Here is a 24,738-nt window from a genome sequence, read left to right as displayed (position 1 = left end):
CACAGCGAGAAGACCATGTGCTGCCGAAGCGCGCTCTGGACCTGGAGCGAATCCTCGAGTCGAGCAGCTCGCACGCAGGAAATGAGCAAGAAAAACAATGATCAGAGCTTTGCTCCGATCGGACTGTATCGCGCATGATGCGCAGCGACTCAGACGCCAGAAACTGGGGGAACTAATCGACATTTCCGCAAGGGCTGCAGAGCATGGAAGTCGCAGAGCCAAACACATGATCGAGTCACCGTCGCGCGACGTGAATGATGTTGTCAACAGATGACTCTATGGGAAAGGTACATCCAGATCCTGATACCCCGATGTTGATCCAGCTAGCATCAGATAGGACCAGAAAACTCGCGAGGCAAGCTTCAGTGAGGACGTTCCTATATTAGTTCTTTTCTTCCATTCCCTTCCCCCTCCCAAGCTCGTGATTGTGTCCGTTCTCCCAGTCATTCTCGAAAGCAACGACGAGGATACACTACCCACCCACCCACCACAGAACCATACCTTGAGAACCCTAGATCTTCTGCTATCGGAATGCACAGACGAATACTTCATCCGATCCTATGGATTCTAGAATTATCTACGATCGCGCCGTCGCCATTGCATAAGCCGCGTCTATGATTCAGTCCAGTTTTTAGAATACATTCAAGTCTCAAGATGGAAGTCAATACGCTTCTGAAGCGAAAGCGTCCGCTATTCCTCTGCTTCGAGAGGGAGAGAGTCAAAAAAACTGATCCCTGAAGACCTCATTCGATGGAAACTCTAGAAGGATTAGTACCTTCGGTCAGAGTTTACTCAGGATTCTCGGAAACCTCCTTCTGGGTGGGTACGGGGTGGTCTGGGAATCTTAACCCGAAGGATCAATCGAGCCTGCTGAAGCCTAGGAGCCTTCAGGCGCTCCGTAAGAGACTGCGGGCGCTGCGTTACGGGGCATTTGGACGATGGTCTGATATGATCAATCAAGGATCTCGAATCCATTGAAAAAATCCGGTTCCCCGCGGGTTTCGGACTTATCCACAACAAGCGAGTCCTGTCAGACTATCACGAGTTGAATCAAGTTCGCCAACATGCTGAGCGTCGAATTCCCAAGAGAGGAGCGGAGTTGATGTTCACGATTCTGGAAGACCAGCCCGAGGAAAATACGAAAACATGACGTCATGGCATCGCAAAATAAGTCGGAGAAGAGGCGCACCACGGTCGCCGTAGATTTCCGCACTGCATCTTCTGTGCCCCCGTAACGAGATACGGCACCGGAAACTTCCCTTCTACGCAAGCGAGGCGGGAAGGGTCGAGTGAGTCAGTGCTTCCGTGAGCAAAGGGTTTACTCGTCTCGCCTTCCGCTTGCCACATACTTTCATGCGGCGAAATGGATAGTTTGTCTGTCTGGAGCCCTTCGCGTCTCCTCTCGGTCCGAGCAGCTCCTGAGCTCGTCTTCTCTCCCTTGTCGGCAAGAAGAGTGGGAAAGGTCATTCATAGCCGTTATGAGACAGCTCTCCTGATGCAGTCGTGTCGCTCCAATCATTAGAACCGACCCGCGGTTGTGGGCAGCGGGTTCGACTAAGCTAAATCCTGTCAGACTTTTTGACATGAATTCGGTTGCGGCGCTAGTCATTTGCTCCGGGAGACAAGATTGGAAGCAGGAATCGAGAGGGAGGCAATGGAAAGAAATGGACAGTCAAATCCGAACTGCGTTCGCTACTAGATCGAACTCGAGTAGCGAAAGCGTTCGCTACCAATATAGGCGCTCCGAGAGGAGACCCACCGCTTGTCGAGACGAAGCACACGAGGAGTGTCTTGCCAAAAGCGTCAGCTCCTCATTATCAGGAACGCCTATGAGGGAAATCTTTCTCAAAGAGCAAAGGATATCCCTAATTACATCAGATCGGGTCCACGAATTTTCCACATCATGTCTCCCGTCAGTCGAGGACACGATGAAAAATCAGATATCAATTTTCCGGATCGAAGCAAGGCATATCTTTTCTTGTATTTTGGGATAATCAGACTGTACACGGATCGGTTCATCCTGGGAATGATGCGGATCACCCGTCATTCGACTCCATCTAATATATACACGGTATTCTAATCCTTCGATGACCGCGGGCGACGAGCAAGACTCGGAAGGAAATCCCTACGAGTTCCCAATCAATAGATAGGCAACTTTAAATATTCTAGCGCGGAGCTTCCCATAGAAGATGAGGTTTACGACGAGAGCTCACAAATCGTTTCTTTGATCGAACTTCTATCCTCGCTCACACTGAGGGATAAGTGAAAAATTCCTTTTCCCTCTACATGCCACTCGGCGAATTGCTGACGTGCTCAGCATCCCACGAAGAGTCATCGTGAACCTTGACTCTTTTGTAGCGTTTGTCTTTGAGACCTTTCGAGCTGGGTTTTGGAGCGGCGCCGCCACTAGACTGTCTCTCCAACTGCTTCGGTTTCGCCGCTGCTGCCGTTCCCTTCTTCCCGTTCCCAACGAGCGGATGGGTTTCTGGAATGGCAGAAGACTGTCAGGGAAGGGTAACGTATCGACTTTCTTTCTTTTCCTCTCGCTCTACTCGGGAGAGAGTGGAATCCGGATTCCCTCGTAGGGACAGAATCATCATGTTCCCACACTCACCACCAACAGGGGCGTTCTTCAGCTGAATGTCGAAGGACTTCTGACATCGCGTTGCGGCAGGTGGATCCGACGGTGGTGACGTCAGATGACCCGTCGAAATCACAGGTCCATCGCCACCCCAACCCTCCTCGGGCTCGTCGATATCGGGTGCTATGGGCAAATAAAGCAGAGCTTTTTTGACGGCCTCTCCGTCTTCGTCCGAGGAGCAATACGCTGCCACCGGCTCCTCGGTCTCGACATCGACTTCGGAGCTCTCGTCGTGCTTGTCATTATCGACGTGCACCGAGCGGTCCTCGTCTTCGAGATCAAATTCACTTTCTCGCTCCTCGTACTCGACGTTCTCGTCGAGCTCTTTGAAATCTGGCGCAAAAGCCGACCAGTTCTCCACTTGGGCCTGCGACCATATCGAGACGACTCCAGATGAGATGGAGGCGATTATGGGTCTCACCGGGTGCCACTGGAATGGAAATCGAGCGCTTGAGCGAGAAGCCTGGGACCCCAACTCACTCAGCATAGACGTGTGCTTGACGTATGTGAGTCGTATCGGAGTTTCTCACTGACCACGACGTCCAGCAGGAGCTCTCCTTTGGTTCCGTGGAGAATTTTCACGAGGTTGCCGACGCTCCGCTCCCAGACGTAAAGCGCATGCTGGCGAGCTGATCCTGCGCAGATGAACTCGCCGTCACCCGAGAAACAACACTTCTTCCATGTCGTTCTGGAAAAATGTGAGATGAGCATTCAAGATTGGTTTCGTCTTATGTCTGTAGGATAGGATCACGAATTCCTGATAATTTTCAATATCTACGGCGCGTAGAGGTCGATCATACTTGTTGACGAGATCCTGCAGCTTCTGATTGGGTTCTATGTCGGCGTCTTCGCCCTGTTGCAGAACTTTCTTCACATCATAGACTCGAATGACTCTGTCTGCCGTGTTGCATAGAAAATGATCTCCACGCCTCGCGAACTCGATGGATTTTATAGCTGTCGCGCTCTGAGTTCCCGTTGTGAGTCTAAACGATGCGACTATCTTGTAGTCACTCAGTCGAACGACCACGAGTTTTCCCTTCGCGTTCCCGGTGAAAACGTGATCGCCTCGACGATCAAACGCTGCGACAATGTTCAAATCTGTCTCGTCGTCCAAGGGAACGAGCTTGTGATCTCCGGTCGAGGTGTCTACGATCACGGCCGAATACTTGATCGGGCACACGAGCAGCAATTCATCGTTCCGCGGATGGAATTGCACCTGCAAGGACGATCTATCAGATCCGACGGACTCGCGAGTTACTGACTGAGCAACTGAGGGCTGAATCGGAAGCGATCGAGCCCTGGCTGACCGGGACATTTGACGCCTCTCGCATGAATCTACTGCACGGATGGCTTACCTTCAGGATCGGTGAGGGAAATGTGTATTTCTGCAGACATTCTCCAGTCATGATTTGCCATACGCACACGGTATTATCCGTGGATGCGGATACCAATTTACGTCCATCCCTTGTGAAGCTGCACAGAAATGGATTGTCAAGCTACGGGTTCCCCAACCTCTCTCTCGCATCAAGTTAAAGCCATAGTTCCTCCGGAGGACGTCCGATACTCACCCCAATGAGCAGACTGGATGGATATGAGCAGATATGATTTTTGCTATGCCTCTCGTCAGGAAATCCCATATGACAATTCGGCCGTCATTGCAACCAACCGCTAGCAATGTTCCATAGCGATTGAAGGTACACGTCAAGGCCAACGATATGCAGTCCAGGGAGCCATCGAACTCTTCAGGATAGTTCTGTCCGAAGGTTTCTGTCAAGTGGGAAAGTCAATTTATCAGAGTCGAGATTCACTCCCCGCGGTCCGGAGGCTCATGCTCAAGAGGGAAGAGAGAAAAAAGACTGAGAGTTGAGAGGCTGGAGAGGTATCTTGCTCACCCAAGAGATCTAAATTCATATTGGGCTCCGAAGCTCGAGTCGGCAGAACTCGAAACTCTAAATTCGAACAGCCGGAATTTTCTCAAGCGCTTGTTTTTTGTTGTCGTATATAGCAGAGGTCCGCTAGACGATTGGCGACCGCAGCGCCAACCGCGTCGCATGTGCCGATGGAGCCGCGCAATCTCGCGCTTTCGGATGCTGGTCATCCATACTACAGGAATGGGACGAGGAAGCAGAGCCCGTCTTCTTGGCGGATTCTTCGACTGAGCGGGAACGAAACGGAAGTTTGAGGGGAACCTTCGTGATTTTTTCGACGAGAGACAGCTCCAGCCTCACAGCGGATCCGGTTCGGAATTATGTCTCCCCATTCGAGGAGAGTAGGGTGGACTCTGAATTGTGAACTCCATCTGGGTTCTGAGACAGAGAGCAGCGGCGGATCGGCTTCTTGAGAAGCATCGAATAAAATACGACCTCTTATTGTATGAATGGGGATCCCATGAATTTGTCAGCTCAGACCTTTTGTACTGAGGAGGAGTCCGTGGACGCTGCAACCTCTCGAAAGGTTCACCGCCAATCGGAAATCGCCCCGAAAAGAACGTCCCTCAGCTCTCTTTGCGGAGAACGTCCCGATATGATCCTATGGTTCTTCGAGCAGGGCGCTCTTCCCGATTCATCATCAGCATGCGTTCTGCTGCGGAGTTTGCCGAGGCGCCGTCTGGGGGAATCCCAATCGTGCCGCCCTCAAAACCGATAGATCGGGGCCTACGAACTATTCCATATGCTACGCATTGGATTAGCTATGGTGCCGCGTATCATTCGATTGTGAGGTAGAATTCGCGAGATTCAGAATAATGATCGATCGAGATGAATCCGCGCACAAACAAAATCTCCAACTGTCAGAGCTCCGATGCCCCCGGATAGCGGCTGTGAGATGGTCCGAAGCGCCGTCCCTAGGGGAGTGTCGCCCGGGCGGACCGCCCCGTCCCTCCATGAAGGTACGCCCCTGCCTATCCTATGACACTCCCAGGCATCACTGAAATGATCAGGAGGATTAATGCCCCACAGCGCCAACGCAGTTACTGAAAGGGACCGGAGCAAATCCCCGAGCCACCTAAGCTTCTGCGGAGGCCGTGGATTTCAGAACGGCATCCGACGACGTAGAAAGAGGAAAGGTCATAAGCAGTGGCCCGAAGATTATACCTCGAAGGGAAAATTGTGAACGTACTCGCATTTCCTCCCGTATCCCCTGGTTCTCGAATCCTTGGATCCTTTGATTCCCGGATCCCCTGGAGCCTCTGAATCCTTCGCGCTCCCGGGACCGAGAATCCATCACCGAGAGATCACCAGGACGGTGGAGTCAAGAGCCAGGGTGTTCCGCCTATAAATCACTCTCTGGATAAGTCGATGCCGCGGGCAAAACATTCCTGCCGTCGTGTCGGAGCCCCATCAGATCTGAGGAGCACCGAGCTCATAATACCTCCCAGGTACTCATCCAGGAAGATTCCCACGCTATGGCTGATACATTTATCAGCAGTGGCGGGCCGAAAGGGGGGGCGAGGGGCCATGGCCCCCCTCAAGATCTCTTCCTGGCCCATAGAGTTCCATGTGAGGCTCATCATCATCGCTAGTTAGCTCCTACCGAGACAAAGGCCCTGCCCCTCCAAAAAAAATCCTGGGCACGCGCCTGTTTATAAGTATCCTCCCACGGAACTGCGGAGAGGAGAACGTTCGGCGTCGGCGGCGCAGGATACGAGATACGACACGAGACAGCCACAGCATGACGAATCGGTGGGACAGCATTTCGTTATCGTCACAATCGTGTAGTATTTCGGAGTCACAGCCGCCCCGCTCCATTGGAGTGTCTGGCCGTGAGAGGGGGACCGCGACTCGAGAATTCAGTGGTATCCTCTTCTATATTTCGACGGAGCGCGAAGAATCCCAGAGTCACTTGACCTTCCCTGACGAAGCTCCTGGAAGATGCTATCCTTGAGGATAACCTGAGATCCTCCAGCGCAGCACAACGCATTTGCCAAGAAAGGCCGTGCCCCTGAAGAGTTAAGGAATCGCCTGATTCCTACCGGGAGCCGGGCAAGGATCATCGACATCATCGTCTCCGCGTACCATAAACGGATAGGAATCTCAGCTTGGCCCCATAGTAGTCTCGTGTGTCTCGTCCCATGGTAGCCTTCAAACATCGGATGTTGACAAACATTGCAGACTCCTTTTCGAGCCACGAGGTATTGAGCTAACACGCGGGTGTGCTCTCCGACCCTCGGGGTTCGACGCGTGGTGAACGAGACAGTGAGTCTTCAATCGTGACAGTTCTAGCTCAAGTCCTCCATCCACCATGGCGTCATATAACTTCAAGAAGATCGAAGTGGTGCCCACAGCGAAAGACTTTGTGGACATCATCCTCTCGAAGACGCAGCGCAAAACCCCGACAGTTGTCCACAAGCAGTATAAAATCACTCGAATTAGGAGCTTTTACATGCGCAAGGTGAAGTTCACCCAACAGAATTTCCATGACAAGCTGAGCAAAATCGTATCGGATTTCCCCAAGCTCGAAGATATCCATCCTTTCTACGCGGATCTGATGAACGTTCTCTACGACAGAGATCACTACAAGCTATCTTTGGGTCAGATCAATCAAGCCCTGCATCTCATCGATAACGTCTCCCGGGACTATGTGCGTTTGCTCAATATGCAGATTCGCTATTCAGATGCAAGCGACTCAAGAAAGCCGCACTCGGACGTATGGCAACCATCATGCGACGTCAGGCCCAGTCGCTGCTCTATCTCGAACAAGTCCGTCAGCATCTGTCCCGTCTGCCATCAATCGACCCCAACACGAGGACCTTACTGCTGTGTGGATATCCGAACGTAGGGAAATCATCGTTCATCAATTGTGTCACGAGAGCAGATGTCGAGGTTCAACCGTACGCTTTAACGACGAAGTCTCTGTACGTTGGTCATACGGATTACGAGTACATGAAATGGCAAGTGATCGATACCCCTGGAATCTTGGATCATCCCCTCGAGGAACGAAACACCATCGAGATGCAAGCTGTCACCGCCCTGGCACATCTAAGAGCTTGCGTGCTCTTCGTCCTCGACCCCTCGGAGCAATGTGGGAATTCCCTCGAGAGTCAGATCTCTTTGCTGAAGAGTTTGAAACCTCTCTTCGCAAATAAACCGTTGCTTGTCCTCTGTAACAAGATCGACGCCCTACCCCCATCTGATTACGACGAGGAGAAGAAAAAACTCATCGAAGAGTTGCAGAGCGAGTCGAACCTTGAAGTCTTGTTCATGAGCACGGCAACGCAAGAAGGCGTTTTCGACGTGAGGAACAAGGCGTGTTCCATGCTTCTGGCTTCGAGGTATGTATTCCTCCCTGAGGGAGTGACGTCTCCCTTGTCCACCTCTGAGCATCCTCAAGCTGGGGTCGGAACTATCTTGTAGGCTACCCGTTCAATTCATCATACCAGGCGATCTCCGAAGCGAGCAAGTCGCTGATTTATTTTTTTCACTCCGCAGGGTTGAGGCCAAGCTGAAGAACCGAAAAGTGGAAGGCATCCTGAACAGACTCCACGTCGCTTATCCTGAACCCCGCGACGGGAAGGAGAGGCTCCCCTGCATACCTGATTCCGTGAAAAACAAGATGGACATCTCGAAAAAAGACCGGAAACTCGAACGACATATCGAAGAAGAGATGGGCGACGATTATATTCTCGACCTGAAGAAGAACTACGACGTGCCTGACGATATGAAATACGACGTCGTTCCTGAAATTTGGAAAGGTCACAACGTGGCAGATTTCATAGATCCCGACATCATGGCCAAGCTCGAGGCCTTGGAAGCCGAGGAAGAGCTCCGTGAGAAAGCTGGCTTCTACGACATCGAGTACTCTTCTGAAGATGAGGAAACTCGAGAGACGAGATCGCTGGCCCGCAAGATCAGGACCAAGAAATCCATCATGAAGAAAGATCACGAGCTCGAGAACAGCAATCACCGCGCTTCGAGACCAGTTCTCAAGAGATCGGAACGATCCGTTTCCCGTCTTCGAAAAGAACAGACCGAGCTCGGAGTCGACATGACTGACGATCAAGATGCTCACTACAGGAAAACCAGATCCACGAGCAGGGGTCCACCTCTCAAGAAGGCTCGCGTCGACTCCGAGGGCAACGTCACCTCGTCGCGGCATGCCGTGCCTCGAGATAAGAGCGGGGTGCGTGATTCGAAACAGGCCGCTAAGGCGGAGAAGATCCGTAAGAAGGCCCAGGTTCCGCTCAACAGACAGGCAAGGAAAGGCGAAGCCGATCGGAAGATCGTCAGTCTTAAACCCAAACATCTGTTTGTCGGCAGCCGAGGAATCGGAAAAACGCAGCGACGCTAGACGCCGTGATTCCGCGCCGCTTTCCGTCCGTGAATTCGGGTTTTGCGTCCGAGTTCTCCGGTGTCGGGAGCTCTTCAGTTACGTTAATAAATTGCGACGCGAGAATACGACGAGCACTCCCCGGATATCTTTATTCTGACGCGAGCAGCGATCGGTCGATTACCAAATGGCGTTTGGGGTGTCTGTACAACGGGGACGTGATTTTCTAGCTCCGATTGAACTTGTCTATTTTGCCTTGCTGAAGAAGCTAGCGATGCTCTTCATTCCAGTTTTGTCGCATTGAGCTAATTTCTTCTGAGCAGGGGTGAGTTTTGCAGGCGTCTTCTTGTCTTCGGCAGAGCTCGTCGCTCCTTTCGAGTAATCTTCTGTCGGTTCCTGCGGTTGTCGAAGGAAAAAAATATTTAATGGCTTGATTCGCGCCACGGAACTCTGGGGGGTATTTGGCGGTATGCAGATCATTCGATGAGCTAGTCCCTCTCAACCTCGTTCCTGGAAGGTTCCGATGATCTAACGAGTCTCACCTCTGTCTTCCTACGCTTCGGCTTGCTTTCCTCTAAAGATCCCTCCAAGTCGTTCGCGCTTTCTTTGAGTGGCTTTTTACGTTCGATCCCCAAATGCCTCTCTAATTTGGCACTCACTGGTTCAGAGATGTATTCGCGTAGAATACCAGCGGCGGAGTGCAGGTAGTCTGTCAATCAGGCAGACCAATGAGCCAAGTAAATCAGCGACTATCGATTCAATTGACGCGAGCTCATGGTCGATGTTGAAATTAAGCGGAGCGATTTCTCGCTCACCTTGGGTGTTTTCAGTATTCTCTTCTTTGAGTATCTTGCTCCTCGCGACAGCTCCACACGAGATATTTTCCGACGCGAGGGCTTTCGCGACTCGCCGAACCTTTGCTTCAAGCCAGGAGATGACTTTCTCCTCGTTGTATCGCATCAAACGACGATCACAAACCTCTGGGATGATACCCATGTATGAAAACGATGGAATCTCCTCTCAACCCGTCCCCCCCCCCCCCCGGGGGGTCCCCCCCGGACTCGCGAGATCACTGAACTCACCTTTGATATCAAACAAGGACTCGAAATCTGCTCCTTCCACGGCTGATAAGACTTCCCCCTCGAAATAGTTTGAAAGTTCAACAAATTTCTCAGTCAGGCGTAGAGCTTCCAACGCGAGAAACCTGGAAAGTTAGCCTCGTTTATTTGGACTGAAGCCGGAATTCGTCCACGATTCGGCCGCTCCTCTGCTGTTCTCGACGTTTCAGATCGAATCACTCGGTCTAATAAGCTCACCTTACGTCGAAGGGAGTGACAGTGTAGATCTTCCCATCTTTTTCCACCGTTTGGTCGATAAAGAAACTACAGAAGCCTTCCGTGGTTGAATGACTCGTGATTTCGAACAACTTGTTCTCACACATTACGAACAGCATTGGAGTTTTTGTGCGAGGATGAGGATGGCTAACAACTTTCAAGCCCTCCGGTGACGAAAGAGACTCCAGAGCTCCGTCTGCCGCGTGAGCCGGTCTCGGGGTTATATATCCGTACGTCAACAACTCATATCCGGCCAGGAATAGGATTTTCGTCGCGATACTCACCAGGTATGTAGAACACCCTCTGCGGATCGAGCTCCACCAAGTCATTCTTCATGGGTTTCGTGTCTTCCGTTTCCTCATCGCTCTCCACTTTCGCGCTCGCCCGAGTCCCCCGTTTGGATTTCGGAGGCATCCCGGACTATGTAGTTTAAAGCAATGCTAAAATCTACACTCAAAAACGGAAGGACGTCACTCTTTCAGCTTGTCTCCAAACAAGCTTCTCGAGCAGCTGATCGGTGAAGTTTTGGCGCCAAAAAGTCCAATTGTTTGGAGCGGGAGCCGAGATCCCTCATGAGCATGAGAACAAGGCGCAGGTGCTACAGGAGAGGCAAAGGGCCGCTAAACGTTGAAAATCTGGTTGGGAAGAATAGAGGCAAGGCGCTTGAAGGCTTCTCCGGGACTACCGAAGTTTCTCGGTGGAGGGTTCGCTCGTGAATATCGGCAGTCATGATTGTCATGATCTGTGCTTGAGGGAGACCGGAACTGATTTTTCCCAAAGATCTCCCACCCCTGAGTCGCGGGGTTCGCAAGCCAGGGTGGGAAATTTCCCGCGAAATCAGATCTCTCCAAGAAAAATGCCGCCGAAAGCAGACTCCGCCACTCTCACCATTCCGGTGACTCAGTCAGGAACATAACGCGATGAGTGCCATTCAGGAGGACAGCAACGAGCTGCGATTTCCCGTCGCCGCAACAAGCGCGAGGAGCTTTCTCCTTGATTTTCTCGAATTCTAGAAGCAGAGATCGCCACCGATCTCCGAGAATTCGATATGGCCATATCCTGCGCTTCCCTGGAAATTCCCTCCTCCCGCCCCCGGGAATCTGAGGCAACGCATCCTAAACCTGGACATTCCCTGATCTCGATCCAGGGAGCCGATGGGTTCCACCTCAACGATTCCCCCGCCCGGAGTATCAAGTCCCATGGTTGCGGTTGCACTCGACTCGGCTAGCCTGATTCCACCGACGTCATTTTGTCGCGGCTGCCCGTGTGATGAAGCGCGACAATTCGATGCTCACGAACGAATTTCACCTGACGGCTACATCCTAAATCTCTGGTATTCGTTGGGATTCGAGATTCTAAACTCCGCACGGTTCTGTTCAGCAAATCTGAGTATCCCCTGAAGCTCTCGGTGCACAACCCGATTCGAGCGCGCAGCCCCCGAAGTTGGAATTTTAAACTCCGACTCATTGTGAGGATCCGATCATATGGTGCGTCGAGCGGTTTCCACTCGGACGCATATGGAGTTCACCTCTCGCAACTGCGCCCCGAGGCAGAAATCAAAATGATCCACTCCGAATGCAACAAAGAACAGCGAGGAAACGCCTTCGCACCCAATCTTTCGTTTGCGCCAGGAATTCAAATTGGGAGCGGACTGCTCGCATGAAACTAAGATGGCTGCCTCCATCGAACACTGAGGGGACTGTCAAACTCGTAAGAAGACTTGCTTTCGGGACACCGGATTCGATCAGCTCATCGCGGCATCTGTTCTCGTTTTGGCAAAGTCGAAAGTGATTCCGGTAGTGGTCTTGGAAGTGATGTGCAAATAGGACGATGGAGAGTGAACGTCAGAGGAAACTCAGCGGTAAGAAGCTGTCACGGAGGGGTCGACCCGTGGGTAAACTAGGAGAAAGGTCCGGATTCAATGATCCGAGTTCAGTATCAGGACGGCATGACCGTCGGACCTGGGTCACAAGGGTCCCAGCCCGGGACATTTCGCGAAAACTCGATTTCGGTCTAGGTCTCGACGCGGCTGCATAATTAATCAGCAGGACCCCAATGACCAATACCCGGCAGTGCGGAGGACGACTTCCTCGGATGCAAGAATCTCCGGCTGTTGACGTGAAAAACTGGATGAGCCGTAACGAGGGAAGGCAATGCATCACCAAACACGAGCGGATACGCATTCGTGGCTCGTTCCCTCGTTCGGCGATTGGGCGTGTGACGCTACGGCGGATTACGATCGAATCGCTCCTTTCTTTCTGTCGAACGGGTGCATTCGGAGAATGATTCCCATCTCCGCATGAGACGGAATCCGATGTCTCATGTCGGTGCCCGAAAGCTCGTTCTACCTGTATTGGGGACGTCTCGCTCATGTTTTGGGGCGAATGAGGTTTTCTGGACGCACTCATTCGGAATGTGGAGCAATCAGCTCGTTCAGCAGCTTCTTCCGATGATAGCTCATCCACCTGACTCTTTCGGTATGGGAGCTTTCCACCGATCCTGGGAGACGTATTTATTTCCGTGCGGAGAACCTAGCCGGACGCCGCGCCGCAGATACAGAGTTCACAAAAACTCCTCCGTAAAATTCATGTAGGGAGAAAAAAAAGCTCCATCAGAATATTAATAATAATAATATTATTACTTCATTTTTTCATGAGAGTCGTGGCCGATGCTCGTTCTCCTGTTAGTCTCATGTACGTTCACAGGGTTTCATTTACCAGTCTCTTGGTTAGTCCCATATAATGGAGGCTATCCTCGGAATCATGAGCTTCCTGAACGACTGTAACGTGATCGTTGAAGTGGTCCGACCGTCGCTTATGACCTCGTTGATTCGAGCGTGTTGCAGAAAGAATGGAATCGCCATATTCCGGTTCGGAGCATTTCGTTGCTCTGTCCTAAGAGTCTGACTCTCGAGTTGCTCTGAGTCGGTGTCTTGGAATAAGCCCGATTTCGATATCAGTCTCCGTGGGAACGATACCGAAACATATGTGTATGAATTGCGGCTCAGCGAGCCTTGCGGACGTGATCCAAAGTTCATGCCGTTAGCTCGGACGCGAAGATGATATTGAAGCATCAATCTCAAAGTCCACGAGCGAACATCCGAGAAGGAATGGGAGCTGTCGCGGTAGGGGCTGAGATGGGTTTCCCCCGGGGATATGTGAGCACGTTTCGCTCCGGAGCGTTCAAATTCCTTCCATCTCCCACAGGGTCAAGCTCGGTCGGGGACTGCGACCTGGAGCCAGCCCTAGAGTTTGACGACTCCGAATTCAAGACTCCAGGATCACCCCTTGCCACCGAGGAGCTCTCTCTGGCAACGGACAACCTCTCGATCGGGGAAACAGGTATCAGAGAGGGTATAGCCACCTCATACTCTAGATGTAGTCCGCCGACGGTCGTCGGAGGGAGCAGTGTCGTGAAAGGTTCCGAATTCCAGGAGGTGATCTGGACATGCCCGATGAGATGGCAATCCGAGATGAGGATTATGAGATCGCTCTCCAACAAGAAAGCGATTTTGAAGACATCTCTCACCACGGTATCGTGGAAGTAGCCGGTAAGTCCGCCGGGAGCCCCGTTTCCTCGCTCGAAAGTTCCTCTCATATCTCGCGCTGTCCCCGCCGAGCCGAAATCGTAGCGCCGATCTCGATGGCATCTTCGTTTCCAGGTGTGGATTTATCAGGTCGCACAATAATCGTTGTCTCTGCCTGCCGACTGCCCCCATCCGATTCGATTAGTCATCCGAAGCTACTTCGGTACTTGCAGCACACATTGGATCAGTTCGTCGAAACGGACTATGTTCTAGTATACTTCCATCATGGCCTGAATTCCAAAAACAAGCCAACCCTTTCGTGGTTATGGACGGCTTTCCGAACGTTTGACCGGAAATATAAGAAAAACCTGAAAAATATGTACTTGGTGCATCCCACGACGTTCATTAAAGTTATCTACCAAGTCTTCAAACCCTATATCTCGACCAAGTTCGGGAAGAAGATTGTATACGTGAATCGGCTCTCGGAGCTGAAGACACATCTGAGGCATTTCGACCAGATTCAGATCCCGGAAGCAGTGGTTGAACACGATCGCGATCTCAAGGAGCGCGAGTCGAAAAGATGGTTCAAGATGCCGAGCAGTACGTCACTGGGGTCTCTGAGCAGTGCGGCGAAATCCTACAGGGAGACCCAGCAGTTCAACGTCCCTCTTGACGTCCTCTGTCTGAGGAGTCCCAACGGTGTCCCAACCGTGCTGAAAACCTGCATCCAATATCTCAACTGCGAATCCGCTCTGGAGAGTGAGGGTCTATTCAGACGGTCCGCGAACAGCACCACGCTCAAAGCAGTGCAGAGCCTCTTCGACGAAGGCAAGCCCGTGGAGCTTTCACAGTTCTCCGATAGTTACCACTTGGCCGCCGCGACGCTCAAGTCCTTCCTCCGTAGTCTGCCGGAGCCTCTGTTGACCTTTGCCAATTATGGCGACGTGATCACCTTCCAAGAACTCGATACGGCCAAAAAACCTCTGAGAGCTCAACAAATCTTGCAGCGACTGCCGCAAGATAATCTGAACGTGCTTTTAACTGTATTTAATTTCCTGGGGAAAGTAGTGCAACAGAGCGATTTTAACAAAATGAGTCCGTCGAACTTGGCTATCGTTTTCGGACCGTCACTGCTTTGGTCGGAGCGTAGCGCTGCGACGCTCAATTCAATCCAACGAATCAATCATTTCGTCGAGTTTCTTATCAAGGTTGGCGTCGCCACGCTCGTGGAGAACTTTTCTTGAATTTCCGCTATGCAGACCTACTTGATCACGCAGACGATCATCGTGGCTCGGTCCACAAAGCACAAATCGCGTCGACGTAAATCGTACGCCGGACATCGACTCCGTGCTTAACATGTCCGGACGATGCGGTCGCCCAAATGGAATTCGGACGGAAACAAAGAAACATTTTTGGAGAAGCGGCATCAACTTTATATATTCCGAGAGCACTATCACCGCAAGGTTCCTATGCGACACCTCATCACCATCTCTGGATCGCCCTGACCTCCCGAGTTTCTACTTATCATGTCCTCGTCGATTCGCAACCACAAGAATGAAACGATGGCTAGCCGACGATAGAGTCAGTGCCGAATTTTACGAGACGATTCCGTCAAGCTCTTGACCAAGCTTGATCTTCACTGTAAATTAGACGAGGTGTATCTTTCTGAAGTCATTGTTCTCCCCGAATGTAAAAACGACATCTTCCGTGGCTAACATCTCTAGGGACGGAAGGAAAGTGTTCGTGTTAGTATCTCTTCTCCGTGGAGTTTTCCAACTGGTCCGCCTAGAGCGGCGGGGAACCAGGCTGTACAGCTCTATTGTGCCAAAGACTTTCTTCCCGGTGATCATTAGGAAATATTAATATATATATATACACACGTATTATCGTTTCTGGTACCAAAGTATTATGACTATGACTGAAAGGAGAAGGAATAATAAAGACGATGGCATACAAAGAAGCAGACCAATCGCATGATATAAGTCTCTCTTTACAGAATCAACAATCTGTATTCCGAAAGTTCGTTTATTTACAACAGCTGTTGACACGACGATTCACCTAGCCTAAGGTGAATAGACGAGCGGGAACACACATACTGAGTTCTTCGCCTCTTTGATCCGTTCCCAACGTCCGAGGGCGTGTTCTTGAGAACACGCGGCCACCAACAGCTTCGACGACGAGGAGAACGTCAACGAGTTGATAAAACCTATGCTGGGGATCCTCGCGATCTCCTCGAGGCTCGGCCGTCCTTCCGCGTCACGTCGACAGTTCAAGGTCTGTTCAAGGAACAAGCACATAAGAAACGTTCCAGGTGAGCGAACTTAGGTCCGTAGCTCAGCTCAGGAGAAACTGCTCTAGGAATTCGAATAAGTTACTGAGCGCTCACCTTGAGGAGTACGATTTCACCCGAGCTTGAGCCGGCAGCCACTAAATCGCTATTACGCATGGCGCAGATTGCCGTAACCCACTGTTTGGCGATGACTATGCTGAATACGGGCTTTTTCTTCATGGCCCTCCAGAGATAGACCCGTCCATCATCATGTCCCGAAACGAAAGTCTCGTCGTTGAGCATGGCGCAGCAATCGACGGAAGTCCCATTGCCCTGGTAGACAAGCTGAGATTCTTCCGGTATTTTCCACAGTCTCAAAGTTCCGTCACGTCCTCCGGAACTCAAAGCGCGATCTACAATCGAGACCCATCAGTGGTGAGACATGGAGACTCGCCGCATCGGATGGACACGGCGATCATTTTCGAGACCCTACTGAGGCGGAGCAGGCGTCCTGCCGATACCGTCAAGATTGGTAGGCCCGCCCTCGGGTTTCCAGATCGTCCACTGCCTTGCACTGTCACTTCCATGCGGAGAATTCCCCTGGGAGCCATGCATCGGAACTCACCTCTGAGAAAACTGTCGATTCCTGTGACTCTGTCTTCATGACCGAATAAAGTTTCAACGTACGCCATCTCGTCTAGACTCCAAACTTTCACCGAGCGATCAGCCGAGCAGCTGAATAGTTGATGTGTGTTGAGCCGGAAGGCGAGGCCAGTCAATTTCCCTCGATGCTGATTCATAGCAAAGGTGTGGATCCTCTCCAGGTTTTCGGGATTCCAGATCGTCAGTACATTCTTCTCGCAACCGGTCGCAAGGAACTTCGAGTCCGAACTCAACGCCAGCGCGAGAATAGCGGCGGCGTGGGCTGCCTTCACACGAACAGAACGCTGTCCCTTCTTATCAGCCACCTCGATAGACCTGTCGCACAGAGAACTATTCCAACTTATCGAACTCGACTGAGTCTCGACTATTTCTCCCGATGAATGTGTGAAGGGACTTGATTGCATAGCTCACCATTTGACGAGAGTTCCGTCTTTCGATGCGGAGAAGACAGTTCTCTCATCTGTGCTCAGGACGATTCGCGTGATGGGGAGACGATGTTGATTCTTCAGATGGATGATCCCACTCTGCTCGACACTCAGGAACTTGGCAGCGATTGGTTTGAACAGACGACCACTCTTCTCCAAGACGTCCTTCTTTAACCGATGTGCTATGAGGCTCCGCTTCTGCTCTTCGTCCTCTTCCTCGTCCAATTCATTCTTCCGTATCTCTTCCAAGTACTCTTTGGCGATTCGGAGTTTCTTCTGTTCGGCGGTTTCTTCGGCGTCGGATTCCACACCGCTCTCTTCAGAGTATTTTCGAGTCACTTCATCGTCGTCGTCCTCGTCCGAAGTTATCTCGACGTCGTCCATACCTGTGAGAATAAGCAAGGCGGGTGATTGGACGGATAACTCTAAGTTTAATCGTTCGTATTCTTCACAGTACGCGAACTGAACACTCGGATGTTCGAAACTCCTTTTGAAAGCAGCGATCTTCTAAGGAGCCGGGATCCAAGCTTTACGAGCTTGAGTCCCACGCTCGGGCCGGATTTTCCTCAGGTATCGGCTCGAGTTCAGAATTCTTCTTAAATCCCGGTATCTTCACTCACGAGTTCTTTTAGCTTTAGGTAGTGGCTTCGTCTGGGCTTTGAGGCCCCGCTTCTTCTGCACCCCTCTGGGCTTCCGAGCAGACTTGAGAAAGAATGACATCTTTCCACTCCCGGAGGTGAAATGGATTCAGAAGGCTGTCAACATGAGAAAATAGCGCAAGGCCGATCCGAAGATTCGAAAAGCTTCGCAGCACTCTAGTCTCGGTGCGGACCGGACCCACGTGTTGACGATCAGCAGTCACCCTCTCCACTATCGAGCAACAACAGAGCGCTGGCTGCTCAAGTTTTCCTCTGGGAATCCCCGGGTCGCACTTCCGAGCGACTGTTCCGGAGAGCCATCGCTCTGAACCAAGTTCCAATCCACTCCAACCCGGATGTTGGCTTCACCGTGACCCTGATCAGGGGAATTGAAGATCTCGTTCGCCGAGCCGCAGCCGCTTCACTAGGGCATCGATCCTCCTTGAAGAATTGCAACTTTCGAGGTTTCATCGGTGTCCGGAATCAACGCCTCCATGCCGGGATCCTGGTCATTGGAATATCTCGGGGGCCTGCTTCGATTGGAGCAGCGGTCTGAAGAGACCTAAAAAAGCAAGAGCGCGACTGGTGTCCTCGGAGGAGAGATACTCAGCTGTCTTGAAGCCAGGAAGCCGCGGCAACCTGGCTCTGTTGGACTGGCAATTCTCTCGCGGGCACTCGAGCGTGACAGAATATCGCGGAATCTTAGCATCTTGTATCCACGCGCGCGCGTAACCTAGCGCGCCAATCTCCCTCGAGTGGAACCGGGTATGTTAGGGCGCCTGGCACCTGTTACCGCCGCTCATCAGCTTCGCTTCTCGGAGCTTCGCGGAAACGGTCCACGATGAGTTAACGCTAGAATTTTTCGGAAGCGAGGAAACCTACAGAAATTTCGATCTATGTATCAGCCCCCCAAGTTACGCTACTTCAGCGGAATAGCGACGCATGCTCGAAAATTCCCAAACTCGCTTGTCTTCAAGCAGAGACCATCATCATCAGCGTCTCGGAAACATCCGGCTGCAGTTGTTGGTGACCCAAGTTAAGTTCGACCGACTTCACTTGGTTGCTTCTCTGTGAACGCCTCGTCGTTCCTCAGGAACACGAGCTAGACCAATAGCATTCCTGCGTTCCTCAGGGCCGGCACCGCAGAAGTCCCTGGGGACGGCGCTCGTGCCTCCATCCGAAACTTCATCTCTTGCAAGCTGTCCCTGCGCGAAAATGACCGAGAAGTGAGGTAGTTCCCAAGAGGGATGGAATAGCTTCTGCCCAAATTCACCACGATGGACAATGAGGAATATGTCGCCGGATTCTGTGCTGATTCGTGCTGCTGAATAGCGACCGCCGCTCGATCGGGTCTACCTGGCTTCCCTCTCCCAGACCGAAGGTTTAATTCGCGACTACCAGCTGGGCCACCGAGTTGCTCCCTCATTTGCTCTTCTCCCTTGCTTGATTCGGCTCTCTTCAGCGCTACTCGTTTATAGGCGGTGAGTTTACGAATGCTCTATCTGCTGATCCGACAGAAAAGTGCTCCCGATAGGCCAGGAGACTCCAGCGGGGGTCTGGGCAGTTCAGAAGATTATATCGACCACTATCCGTCTCGACTGCTGCCGAAATAGATCACAGTGTCATCAAGTGACTTGCTCAGCGTAGCCAGCGTTCGTTCAGATGTATGTCGGTTTCTCGGCGGATACGTGTGGCGCCCCTCTATTCGATGAAAGACCATATCTCGCACATTTCTCGCCTCTCAACCACGGATGATGAACCGAGACAAGCTCAACTTGGGCGGAAATTTACCCGGCGGGAGGCGGAGAATCTCAGGCTCTCTCTCTGGCTGAGCACTGCGGGTTTTTCCATGATTTATCGATGCACGAAAGTCACTCGTGCGGAGTCCGTGAAATAGAGAGTCTCAAGATGCCTTCATCGGAGACGCTTCGATCCGGAGGTCCGCATCAGTTTTTACACAGTGTACTGCTCCGCCGAGACCGCTTTGATCGGACATCGCCGCAGTTAGGCGGCTATTTTTTTAGCCAAAACTAATTGGTCGTTATTCTATACCAAGCCATTCAATGGATCTGCTCTGCGGATCCTTCCCGTGTATCATCTTTATGTTGCAAGACGGTCTCATTCGGACTCGAAGATCCGATTTCTTCTAAATTGGCGGAAAACTATTGAATGGTCGCGCGGACTCAGTTACCTGGAGCCCATCGCGATGTCGGCTCGTTATATTGACGTTTCGTGGACTTCGAACCAGACAGCTCGAGGGCATGAATGATGGACTGTAGGGAGACGTCAGCGGTATTTGCGCGTGGAGGCTGACCACTCCTCCACCCCCGCTTCCGCACATCGCGAATTTTCTTATTAGTAGCGTCATAATATGTAACGGAAAGCAAATGTTGCGATTTCCGCTGTGCTTAGCTAGGTTGAAACCTCCTGAATTATTGTGATGGTGAACGTCACTGCCGCGGTCGTAATTAATCCGCTCAGCGGAGTAATGCACCCCCTTTCGATTCGGAGCAAAATAATGATCGATGTTGCTCTCGAGGGGAGGAACATGGGGCGATAAATGATTCGCCGCGCATAGACTCGCAATGTTTTGCCATCGGCGATATCCGCCGCGCCGGCTGGATCAGTGTAGCGGTGGTGCCTGCTGAGAGAGACAAGATCCCGCTTAAGTGGTCACTCGAAGACATCATTCCCGGGGTGACGAATCTGGTATGCTCGCAGGGATTCCTCGCGCACAGTTCGAGACGTTCGAGGAAATCGCTCCGATGCATAGTAAATACGGTACGGACCCATTCGAGCCAATCATCAGGTTTTTTTACAGAGTGAATTCATTTCCAGATGTACGAAATGAGGCTCGCCGTTCCGGTGCGGCTCCTCTGTACGAAACCCGGAAAGGTTGTCGGCAACGAGTTCAATAAGCTCATCGACCACTATTCGAAGTTCAACCCTTCGCCTCTTTCGATCAAACAATTCCTCGACTTTGGTACGAGATTTGCGAGAAATCATGTGAGAGAGAGAAATCTCTGCTGCCTGAGTACCTACAACTGAAGCTGGATAATTCAGTGATTTGTGAGAGCCGTCCCGTTTCTCACTGGTCTTATGCTCTCTGGCTGGGTGGCTCATCATCTAATCAGATCGCAATGCAACCTATATAGTGTTCTTGGGCGCACTGCTGCATCCTCGATGCGACGGTCGTTTGATTCGTCTGCGCTCGTTTTATTCAGAGAAGATGCGGATTGAAGCAGCGAGTTTTAAACTCCAGATCAATGAGGGCGACTTGTGTTTTCACTTCTAGGAGAGCGAGCCAATCCTGCAGAGTCTTTCGCTTTTTTGCGTAAAGAGGTGCCGGTTCGCTTGGCAAATATTATGAAGGAAATCGAGCTCCTCCCGCCGCAGCTCTTGAAAATGCCGTCGGTCAGACTGGTGACATCGTGGTACCAGAGGAGTTTCATGGAGATCGCTGAATTCGATAAGCTCCACAAGGTACACAGGGTCCCGTTATTCAGATCATTCACTGACTCTGCCTGGTGGTCCAAGTGCGCGACTAGCGTCATTGACGTATTCCCGCGTTCCAGGGTACCCCGACCGATTCTGTGCTCAGCGATTTCACGGACACACTGACAAGAGTTCGAAATCGACACAATACCGTCGTTCAAACTATGGCAGAAGGCGTTCTCGAGCTCAAACAGCAGCACAAGAGCGACGTCTCCTCGGAACACACCATCCAATATTTCTTGGATCGATTTTACATGTCGAGGATATCGATCCGAATGCTCATAAACCAGCACACCTCATTATTCGGAGTGCAGGAACGGCCCGCGGGTGAGACTCGTTCTGGAATTTTTTACGGCGTTCCGTGACTGATCAAGACAAAGTCGAGCGTCGCGCGTCACCGGGTACTGACATGGATGGACTGTAAGGAAACGATTTCGAGTCTAAAAGGCCTAATGCATTGTTCACAGGCAATGGCAGACAAGTTGGTGTCATCGATCCCCATTGTGATATAACATCGGTCTGCCTCGATGCCTACGAGAACGCCAAATTCCTCTGTGATCAATACTACCTGACCTCCCCTAATATGATTCTCAAATGCATTCCCGAAGGTGAATTTCGCTCAGGATCGCTGTCGCTCGTTCCATATCCCGGAATTCGCCGGTGAATGATGGGTGTTGTGATTTCCACAGAGCCTCGGATCCGAATCGTCTACGTTCCCTCCCACTTGTACCACATACTATTCGAGCTTTTGAAGAATGCGATGCGCGCCGTGGTGGAGCATCACGGAACAGAGGCTGACCTCCCTGATCTCCGAGTGCTGATTGTCGAAGGCAAGGAAGATATAACCATCAAGGTACGACCCCCCTCTCCTGCAATAAAAGTCGTGGAGCTCATAGAGTTTATCTCAATCCCTTGACCGCAGCTCGATATCCTACACAAATTCCTCCTTTCCGTAGTTGAGTGACCTAGGTGGAGGCATTCCGCGGAGCGCGAGCGACCTGCTGTTCCAATACATGTATTCCACTGCACCCGAACCAAGTTCGACGAACTCTGCGCCGCTAGCTGGCTACGGATACGGTCTCCCCATATCGAGACTATACGCGAAGTAAGTGATTTCGAAGAAGGGATTTCCATATCAAGTCTGCGCTACCCGCCGATGACGACTCATTTCCCATGGAGACGCCAGATTGATGTTTCTGCTTTCATTCTCAGGTATCTTCACGGGGACTTGACCGTCACATCCATGGAGGGCTACGGAACAGATGCGCACGTTTTCATTAAAGCTATATCGAAAGACTCTCACGAGAAACTCCCTATATTCAACAAGACCTCTTCGAAACACTACAACATGGTGATCGGCTCAAATGACTGGTCGAGTCCAATAAGTGGTGAGCGTAAAATTTTGAGTTCCGGTATCATCGAGAAGATACGTTCGATCCCATGCGCATAGATACCTCACTTTTCAAAATTTCGAGAAGGTGACCGATGCGCTCCCCATCTATTTTATCAGAGAGCTCATTAGTCTAGATGAATGGATATCCGGAATCTCGCTAACAAACTCAGGATCCCCCTCGGTTCATTGTCAGATCGAAAGCCCATGTTTGAAACTTCGGTCCGATGAGTTCCTCACGTCGTGAGCAGGAAGCCAGAGAGCGCACCAGAAAGGATCTCTAGACGCGGTGCTAGAGCTCGGGTTCCCCTCAAGCGGATCTAAATATTAGTTTCAGGACTGGAAGCGACTATTTTGGAGGAGCAAAGATGTAGGTCACCGTGTGGAATCATTAACGAATCGCCTGCGTTCTGCACTGTTCTTTTCTTTTGTGGACCTCTGCTGTTCGCTAACAAGAGAAATCGGTGTCGCTATGGGCAGAGATCCTCCACCTATTCTACTGTAGTCAAGCGCAAAAGGCGACACAGTCTCATTCCGATTATGGTTTCCCCCGCCCCCCGCTAGAGAAACTCCTCAGAGGGAATCATGCATAAATTTTCCTCGAGATCCGGACCTTGTTTCTCATTCGTCCCAGAGTTCCCGGGGATAGTGGCCCCGATCTCCAAGCACAGCCTCCTCTCACTTAGAAGTGGCCGCGAGCGAAGCCGTGCCCGGAGGAGCAGCGTTTTATAGTTCTTCACCACGTAGATCGGCATTCTCCCGAGTTAGGATCGCCAGTGTCTGGCTTCTCGCCTAAACATTTAGGAACGAGAGCATTTTCGAGTAGATAGTCTGGAAATCGGCACGGGCTAATCTGTGTTCGCGGGAACACCTCAATGATTTCACGATGAGCTAGCGCCTCGACGCCAATGATCACCTGTCCAGACGACCGGTTCTAACGACGGGACTTGAAAATTCACAGGACTCGGATGGCAGTAAGCTAGCCCGCGTACGTAAGCCGCGAAATCCTGCCCAGACTCTGAGGGAATGGTGACGTGTGAATCCTATGATTAGTTCCAAACACGCAAGCTACTGTTCTGATCCCAGGTGAGTCCCTTTTTTCCATGCAACTACCAGGTTGCTCTTTCGCCTCTCGGACTGCGAGTAGCTTACTTCTAATAAAGCTCCATTCTCGTTCAGATTCAGGCTCCAACAGGACGGGGTTTGTATGCGAGCATTCTCGTCTGATAAACGATGATCTCAGGAACGCGCCGTCATCTCAAGAGAAGAGAGAGCAGATGAAGTCGAGAAATAGTGAAATCGACCCAGGCTGAGGAATTTTCGTTAGAGATTGATGATTCCATCCCGAGGACGATCCCATTCACTTATGTGGACGCCTCAGAAGATTGTCAACGGAGGGATTCTCTCATCTTACCTGGGTCTGCCGACACCATGTTTCCTGGATTATGAAGAAAACCTGCAGTGAGCGATGACTTGCCCGAAGTACCTGAATGACACGCATCTGTCCGGGTCACGCAGGATTTGAGGATAGAACAAAGAGACTTCGAGGTTCTTCACGAGGAATCTCCGCGACGGATGACGAGTGCTCGAATTAATCGAGCGAACTTTTGTGCTGAAGCCTCGGTGCAGCAAAAATCGATGTTTCCGGCGCTCTCGAACAAGACCATTGATCAGCCGTGCAAATATCACCTTGTAGAGCTTGTACCCGTCAGTTTGTGAGAAGCCACTTCGAGGGGTCCACCGACCCACGAAGCGACTGGCGTCTGAAATGTTCAAAAACACCTTCAAGTACTGCGAATCCTCTGTGAATTGTGAAAACGGAATCGTGTATTGAATTCCGTCGTTTTTCTATGACGGTTCGGCTTCTTCCCTCTGTTCAAATTCGCGTTATTCAGGTAGATAAATGGGTGCAATGTTATTTCGGTGAGATACTCACTGATACTTTCTTGTGAGATACTTGGTCTCATCACGGACGTACTTTGACGTGACGACAAAGTCGACAAAACCGGAAATAAATCCAAGGACCCGATTCCCGACCAAGGTTGTAGAATTGTTTGTTCTCTTGCGATCCATCAGGCTAGACACCTCTGGAG

At 51.3% G+C, this 24,738-nt stretch overlaps 6 protein-coding genes across 6 annotated transcripts; 3 read left to right on the top strand and 3 right to left on the bottom strand.

Moving 5' to 3' along the window:
- Window positions 1-2,210: 2,210 nt before the first annotated feature.
- On the bottom strand, window positions 2,211-4,552 carry Rbbp5 (retinoblastoma binding protein 5). Its single transcript, XM_003740069.2, has 7 exons — window positions 4,534-4,552; window positions 4,210-4,408; window positions 3,997-4,114; window positions 3,442-3,857; window positions 3,176-3,329; window positions 2,615-3,071; window positions 2,211-2,485 (listed from the first exon to the last, which is right to left on the bottom strand). Exons 1-7 carry the CDS (start codon window positions 4,550-4,552, stop codon window positions 2,283-2,285), a joined length of 1,566 nt encoding a protein of 521 aa, XP_003740117.1. The 3' UTR covers window positions 2,211-2,282.
- A 2,200-nt stretch (window positions 4,553-6,752) lies between these two features.
- Window positions 6,753-9,039, top strand: Non1 (nucleolar GTP-binding protein 1). Its single transcript, XM_018638206.1, is given in 3 exon segments — window positions 6,753-7,229; window positions 7,232-7,910; window positions 8,068-9,039. Coding segments are annotated over 3 exon segments (1,887 nt in total). The 5' UTR covers window positions 6,753-6,880; the 3' UTR covers window positions 8,927-9,039.
- A 112-nt stretch (window positions 9,040-9,151) lies between these two features.
- On the bottom strand, window positions 9,152-10,712 carry LOC100909254 (ribonuclease H2 subunit B). The gene is made up of 6 exons (XM_003740100.3): window positions 10,524-10,712; window positions 10,222-10,435; window positions 9,988-10,109; window positions 9,721-9,885; window positions 9,448-9,614; window positions 9,152-9,301 (listed from the first exon to the last, which is right to left on the bottom strand). The coding sequence occupies exons 1-6, from the start codon at window positions 10,651-10,653 to the stop codon at window positions 9,152-9,154; spliced, it is 948 nt and encodes a 315-aa protein (XP_003740148.1). The 5' UTR covers window positions 10,654-10,712.
- Window positions 10,713-11,961: 1,249 nt separating this feature from the next.
- LOC100909110 (rho GTPase-activating protein 1) lies at window positions 11,962-15,009 on the top strand. The gene is made up of 4 exons (XM_003740099.1): window positions 11,962-12,100; window positions 13,446-13,580; window positions 13,673-13,789; window positions 13,901-15,009. Exons 1-4 carry the CDS (start codon window positions 12,070-12,072, stop codon window positions 15,007-15,009), a joined length of 1,392 nt encoding a protein of 463 aa, XP_003740147.1. The 5' UTR covers window positions 11,962-12,069.
- A 768-nt stretch (window positions 15,010-15,777) lies between these two features.
- U3-55K (U3 small nuclear riboprotein factor 55K) lies at window positions 15,778-17,945 on the bottom strand. The gene is made up of 5 exons (XM_003740068.1): window positions 17,743-17,945; window positions 17,109-17,508; window positions 16,660-17,012; window positions 16,152-16,447; window positions 15,778-16,041 (listed from the first exon to the last, which is right to left on the bottom strand). Exons 1-5 carry the CDS (start codon window positions 17,840-17,842, stop codon window positions 15,829-15,831), a joined length of 1,362 nt encoding a protein of 453 aa, XP_003740116.1. The 5' UTR covers window positions 17,843-17,945; the 3' UTR covers window positions 15,778-15,828.
- An 848-nt stretch (window positions 17,946-18,793) lies between these two features.
- Window positions 18,794-22,936, top strand: Pdk (pyruvate dehydrogenase kinase). Its single transcript, XM_018638208.1, has 8 exons — window positions 18,794-19,241; window positions 20,599-20,743; window positions 21,056-21,243; window positions 21,336-21,582; window positions 21,723-21,863; window positions 21,945-22,108; window positions 22,212-22,360; window positions 22,468-22,936. The coding sequence occupies exons 2-8, from the start codon at window positions 20,599-20,601 to the stop codon at window positions 22,703-22,705; spliced, it is 1,272 nt and encodes a 423-aa protein (XP_018493724.1). The 5' UTR covers window positions 18,794-19,241; the 3' UTR covers window positions 22,706-22,936.
- The last annotated feature ends 1,802 nt before the right edge of the window (window positions 22,937-24,738 follow it).

Source organism: Galendromus occidentalis, unplaced genomic scaffold (assembly GCF_000255335.2).
Source record: "Galendromus occidentalis unplaced genomic scaffold, Mocc_1.1 scf7180000076729, whole genome shotgun sequence".
In the NCBI taxonomy this organism is placed as follows: Eukaryota; Metazoa; Arthropoda; class Arachnida; order Mesostigmata; family Phytoseiidae; genus Galendromus; species Galendromus occidentalis.
Note: the sequence above shows the minus strand (reverse complement) of the source record. Positions and strands in the feature narration are given on the sequence as shown.